Source organism: Nanorana parkeri, unplaced genomic scaffold, assembly GCF_000935625.1.
Source record: "Nanorana parkeri isolate BGI_ZX_2015 unplaced genomic scaffold, ASM93562v1 scaffold2635, whole genome shotgun sequence".
Classification (NCBI taxonomy): Eukaryota; Metazoa; Chordata; class Amphibia; order Anura; family Dicroglossidae; genus Nanorana; species Nanorana parkeri.
The window spans coordinates 11793-18900 of NW_017308903.1; the positions used below are offsets into that span (position 1 = coordinate 11793).

Here is a 7108-nt window from a genome sequence, read left to right on the forward strand (position 1 = left end):
TGGTAACCCACCTATCAGTCCCTTCATCTGGTTAGCAGCCCACCGTCCACTATCTCTGCATACTTGATACATAGTGGGATTGAATCATGGAAGGTGTAGTCTTCCCTGAATGCCCACATTTACAGAAAAAGATGTGAGGGGCATGGAGGATCCAACCCACACCCAGCACTCTTTAAAGGTCCTGATGATGTTGCCAATTTTACAATGTAACATCTCGCTTTGAAATGTAGGTATGGGAAAACAGTTGCTAAAAAATGCACATTTTCTTGTTCAGATCCCCCGTGCCTAAGGTGTGAAAATAAACATGGAAATGTATTGCATATACAGTGGCTCTGCCCAAAGTTGGTACATTATTGGAACTATACTCCCTTACCCTGCAAGTATAAAAGACTAAATTAATACCATATATAAATGCTCATCAAGAAATAACTAAGAAATGTGATAAATTATGGGGTCGGTGGCTTGATACACCAGGAGGCCTTGCAAGATTTTTGGCAGTGTAAAGTGGTGTCCTTAACATTCTTCTGAGTATCAATTTCAGATTTGTGTAGTGAGAAGTTATTGGTTGGTATGTGGGCTCATACTAATATGTCTATGTGATTCTTTGGCTCTTTATCATATCAACAGGACACCAATTATATTATCTTCACCATTTATCAATCTTTGAGCATGCATATGGTATTGATGGTACAGTAGAATGTATGCTTTTGTATGCCACCATGTTTTGCTCCATGTGTATTTAAGTGCTTTCCATTGGTAATCTTGGAATTTATCGTTCAAAGTAGCTACTATGTGGAAGTGTTAATAAATTGTTTGCTTAGCATGATGCCACCATTTTTCTTTTAGCCAAAACCTTTTGAAAACACCATTTTAGATTTTTCTGAACTAGAAGTGCTAAGCACATTTTATTCCAGTGACTGGTATACCTCGGTCTTAAGCTACACTTTGTTTTGCGTTCACTGTGCTCTCATCATGAGTTCCTCTAGGGATCGATCTCTGTGATTGTCGTAAACTAAGAGAACTTCTTTGATGTCTTCTTGCTGAAATCCCATGTCATTGAACTGAAGTAGGAGGCGGAGGTATTCAGCAGCCTGCAGAAGACAATGATCACTCATTAGTAATGTTAGTGTGGCAGCTGGCATTCATTCATATTACAGATTTAAAAGATCATTCATTGATGAGTGGGTGGAGCCCCATGCATAACAGTATTCATTTTCCAATTTACCATCAAGACTTTCAAAATCTGCTGGAGTTCTGTTTAATAGCAGGTACATTAAAGTGATATTAAAGTCAAAAGGAGTTTAAGCTATTTCAAACAATCACTTGAATGCTACTCCTTGATGTTTAAAAGTTTTAGTTTCCTGCAGAATCAGTTGGTCCCCTGAGCATTGGCCCTGACTTGCTGTTTTAGAGTGACTCCTTTCTGAAGCAGAGTGCAAATCAAGCTACTTCCCTCTCCACTGTCCCCCTTACCTCCCTCTTCCCTTCTTCAAGCTAGTAGATGAATAGTTGCTGGAGTCTGCTCTGCACTTTGGGATCTTGTACTGGACAGGAAGCTCAGGGAAGCTGAGCTGAGAGACTTGGAAGGAGCTATTCAGATCTCTGAGATCACTTGTACAAAATAAGTGACTGCTTCCCCACTGTACATTTTAACCTGCTTGCCCAAAGCAGGGCTAAATGTAGAAAAAAACTGCCCGCCCAGTGCCTGGAACAGCATGTCCCGGGCTTTGGGCGATAGGAATTCCACACCCCTGCTTCCCCCTCTACTCCCTGCTACCTCAAGGCCGGACCTCGGTGGTCTTGTGGGAAATCCGGCACTGGTCTTTACTAATTTTACCAGATCAGGCTCAATGCTGTAAAAAGAAATGTTGCAACTACACTGAAGATATTGTACTAAAGATTAAGATCCTGCTGCAGAAGTTGCCTATAATTTGACATTAAGCTCTATGCAGACTGCTGGGAAAACCAATTACTTAAGCAGCATGATAAATATCAGTTAGGTTAGTGTTCCAATAGCTAGTAACATAATTTAATTAAATGACATTTTAATGATCCAGAATTGGGAGAAGGATATAGGGGCATCTTGGACGGCAGAGGATTGGCAACATATGTGGCATAACATGGCTGGCTGCTCTCTTAATATTACAAACGCGGAAGTGGCATATAAGGTGCTCATGAGGTGGTACATGGTGCCGTCTCGTACTGCACACATGGGAGCGGCGCTCTTGGGCTGCTGCTTTCGTGGGTCCAATATGCGGGGTGACATGCTTCATACTTGGTGGAAGTGTCCGTTCGTTACCATTTTCTGGTCCAAAATATTTAAATTACTGATCAAACTATTCCAAGTTCACATTGTAAGGGACCTAAAATGTGCTCTTTTTCACTCAAGTATACCTGGATTAAATAAGCACCAACGGACACTTTCCCACTTCACCCTTCTAGCAGCCAAGTTAACACTGGCTGGTAGTTGGAAGAAGCAACAAACACCATACAGGGAATTTATATCTAGAATGGACAGTATCATGTTGAATGAACGCTTGACAAGCATATTGGTTGACAAACAACCCGTGTTCCTAAGGGTATGGGAACCATGGATACAGCTCCAACACCCTAACATGTCCGAATCTAGCCTTTGTGGCATATAAGGAGGTCTTATTGAGCTGGTAAGGAGACCACCCCCCTGAAGGTTTAAAGCAACTACTCTCCTACTGGCGATGCTCCATATGGAGTGTCATTAAAGTAGCAAGATCCAACCCCCCTCCCTCCCCCACTTTCCTCTCATTCTGTCCTACACCCTCTCCGAATCCTCCCTGACTCCCCCCCCCACACACCCTTTTTCTTTTGTTCTTTCTCCCTTTTCGGGGACTCTGGACTACCATAACTCTAGGCACATGATAATTTAGAATGTTGACTCTCTGAATTGAGCAGACGTTAGAACTTTTATGTTAAGGTTGCTCCAACCTAGCTTCGATTGGTTGCTCAATATAATCTCCTCGTATACAATGTAATACAGGACTATGTATAATTACACCAGTTAAATAAGTTATCATCTGTATACTCAGTGATATATGTAATGCAGGGTTCCGAAGTTATGTATATGGACCCACGTTTGTGAAAAACCCGAATAAAAACTTTGAAATTGAAATTACATTTTAATAACACTGCATTACAATATGACTTGTGTTTCAACTATGTCCCAAATATTTTTGGGAAAGGAAAGTGTATTTTTCCTTTAAATTGTACCTGCAACACTGAAACTTTGCAACAAGCAGAAAAAATAGCAAAGAGTGTGCACTCCAAGAATGCCGCTGTTCCATATTCTCAGCTATTTCCATCTTAAGACATTAAACTTTCAGTTTGAAGCCCTGCCTCATATTTGAACACGGCCCAAGCTACCCCCACCACCCCTACCCCCACAAACTATTTTAAGGCACCCTGCTAAAAGCTCAGTCTGGAAGGATTTCACTTCAGAGAGATTATCCGCTTTATTGTGTAACTTATTAAATCAAGATGAGGACTAGATGGTTAACTCTTTCCAAACAAGAAGTGCTACACGGTCATACCAGCTACAAAGCTAAAAGCACACATTGTGGGAATGCAATAATAACACATTACGGTTACAAAGGGGTAAAATATCATTCTCAGTCACACATTTAATTGAGTTCTAAAATGGTGTAATCACCATTCATTGCTGATTAGGAAAGATACTTTTGGGGAATCTGAAGCTCTCCATGATTGGGATCAAATTTTAAAACTCAATTATCCAATTTAGTGCATGACACGCCCATCTGCGTGTATGAAGAAGCATGTGCTAGATCTCAGTAACTGACAGCATTGGGTTGGGGTCTCTTTCTCTCATTCATTGCCAGACAATGTCAAAGTATATCTGATGACTTCTAGCTCTCGGAGATACTTCCTGACCAAACCCAAGTGGGAGTCTCTGAAAGAGAAGCTCTCCTCCGTATCCCGCACACCAGGCTCCTAACTCCTGGTATCTTTGCATCTGTCTGAGACACGGAGGTTGACTTTATAAAGGCAAATAGGCTGTTTACTTTCCAAGGGAATTTTTCCTTAGCTTAGTAAATGAGGTGAAGCTCTTCCAACTTCTAATACCCAATCATGCGCAAGCAAAGTAACAGTATATTTTACATTTTTCTTTGCACAGTACACGGTATTCTTTGCGATGTGAATTTTCACCACATTGGCTTAGCTAAAGGAAAAATTCCCCTGCAAAGTGCAAATTCCCTTGTAAAGTGAACAGCCTATTTGCCATTAGTAAATCAACCTCAGTGTTTCACTAACTGAACTACTTGTGCTGGGGGACAGGTGCTGTAGGCTAAGCTCAGCCAACCCGCCACTAAAAGCTGATTTATTATTATTATTATACGGGATTTATATAGCGCCAACAGTTTATGCAGCACTGCACAGTAAAGGGAAGACATTACAGTTACAATACAATTCAAGAAAAGATGACTAGGAGGGCCCTGCCCATGAGAGCTTACTATCTAAATTTGTTATTCCAATGCAGCCAGCTTCAAGAAACAGATGGTTCAGCATTAATCTTATTTATCTTTGCTAGAGTGACACCATAACTACTGGATATAAATATGTCCACCTTTTTAACTGGACAGACGTTAAATAACTAAGCTGAACAGGAATCATCATGCTGTCTCCATTGAATGTATCTTGCAACCATTGACCACTTTGTGCATGCAGAACAGTCAGCTGAGTGTCAGACATGAGTCTCACTGCCATAATGATCAGGAGCTGCTGCTTCATTACTGGCTTCCAATCACCCAAAGGATAAGATTAAAATGATTAACACACACTTACAAGCCATTCACAACTCTTCTCCCAGCTGTATCTCCAACCTCATTTCAAAGTATCACCCTAACTGTCTTCTCTGCTCCTCCCAAGACCTCAGGCTCTCTAGCTCCCTCGTCAACTCCTCCTCTGCTCCAGGACTTCTCCAGAGTCTCTCCCATCCTTTGGAACTCCTTACCCCAACCTATATGGCTAATTCCTACTCTGTCTGCCTTTAGGTGATCCCTGAAGACTCATCTCCTCAGGGAAGCCTATCCCACCTCAACCTAACCAGTGTACTCTCACTTTCTCAAAAATTCATCCCCACACAGTGTCAGGAAGCAGGGGGTGTTACCTCTACTCGGGGACCACGGGCACGGCGCAGGGCACCGGTTCCCCTTCAGTTCGGTAGAACACCTGGTGCCCGAGGTGCAGGTGCGCATGCGCGAGTCATGCGGCGTGGGCGCATGCGCAGTATGCAGGATGCGCGCGCATCCCCGGGAGCATAGCGTTCCTGCATCATCTGGCTATCAGGTGTGAGCCTTGCTGGGGGAGGTTCCCGGTACACACCTTCCATCTTCCTCGCCTGCCATTGGTTCCCGGGGAGGGAGGCCTCCTGGTTGCCTCGGTGACCAGGGGGTGGTCCTACCTCCCCTGGCTATAAAAACCTGGCCTGAGCTCTGGCTTATTGCTGAGTTATTCCACCTTATGGTGAACACCTAGCCTCCCTGCTGATCCTCCTATTGCCTGTTGTCCCTGTGTATCCTTCCCGATTACCGACCCTTGGACTGTCTTCCGCCTTTAAACCTTCGCTGCCTGCCTCGACCCAGATTGGACATTGACTACCCCTCTTGGATTATCCCTAAACTTGTACCGCGTTTCTGGACTGTCAGCTGCTTATTGCCAGTGGGTTCCTCATCTCACTACTAGCTCCCTGGGACGTCTGACACACAGCTACCACATCTTGTATCAATTGCCCTTCCCTTTTCGATTGTAAGTTCTCGCAGGCAGGGCCTTCCTTACCACCTTGTCTGTGTTGAATTGTATTGAATTGTTGAATTGTATTGTAACTGTAATGTCTTCCGTATATTGTAAAGCGCTGCGCAAACCGTAGGCGCTATATAAATCCTGTATAATAATAATAATAGTTACAGGCTTGATAAGGCACTGATCTTCCAAAACAGCAAAAGCAACATGGAGCTGTATGTGGCGCTCCACAAGGGTACTTTTGCTTTTAAAGGGAAATATTTATTAAACAAGACCCTCCAATGAATCTGATTCTCATATGTCATGATTAAGATCCCATAGTTGCCAAAATGTGAACTAATTTCAAGGGGCATATTGCAACTGAAGCAGTGTACCCAAATTGCAGTCCTGTCTCAGAGGTTGCACCAAAGGAATTACAGTTTCATTGTGACCAGCTCTATTCTAAATACTGTTAATTTTTTTTTATATTAAATGCAGATGGCCAAAATAATATGAATAAGCATCAAGAAATGCATGACAGGATTAACAAATATCAAGGAATTTATTCTAGGGACATTTCCAGGGGAAAATCTACAAAATGTGGAGGATTATTTTGTATATACCTCCTAAAACAAAATAAAGCAAACAAATAGAAGCCAAGATAAAATAAATGGATAGTAAGAATTGGGTATGACATTCCTAAACACAAACACTGCCAGGGATGAGGCTCCACTAGCTGAAACTGTCTTTGGCAACAACAGACATTTGCAAGTAAAGACCAAGATTTCTGAGAAGGCAATTTATGGAAGAACATAAACTCAAGGGGAACTAGAAAGACTCGGCTGCCTCATAACAATAATGTGTCACTAGCCCTTAGTCAACTAGCAGTGTAACTAAAGATTAGACCCACAGAATGGTTCCTCTGATATGTATGGGTAACAGGGACCCTTTAAACCTCACGACAGGCAAACTTTTTTCTTCATTCCATAGACATGACTTTGTTCCATGTTGGCCCAAGTTCCTAGGTTTTAGTTCTAATGATTTTCCTGATTGATGGTCTCTTTACAATACGTTAAGTCCACTTCTAAAAACAGCACTGACTGAGAGATATTTAAACTATGAATCATCCTGCATAGCATTTCATTTTTTCACTCAGAACCTACTAAATTATAATTCCCTCACAACGTTATTTAGAGAAGAAACAATTACACAACGTGGGCCTAATACAGTCAAAGTGTTCTTGCTCTCTATAGCAACAGCTAAGCTTCCAAAGTTTGATTATTTGCTAAGGGAAACAAGACACATTTTTATGCACAATTACTGTGTATATATATATATA

The 7108-nt window shown here is 42.0% G+C and overlaps 1 protein-coding gene across 1 annotated transcript in view; it reads right to left on the minus strand.

Moving 5' to 3' along the window:
- Positions 1-956: 956 nt before the first annotated feature.
- The window catches only part of UBAP1L (ubiquitin associated protein 1 like), a 17868-nt gene continuing 11716 nt past the window's right edge, over positions 957-7108 (minus strand). Inside the window, exon 5 of the mRNA XM_018573948.1 lies at positions 957-1091. Within this exon, the coding sequence (XP_018429450.1) occupies positions 957-1091 (135 nt within the window). The remainder of the gene's footprint in view (positions 1092-7108) is intronic.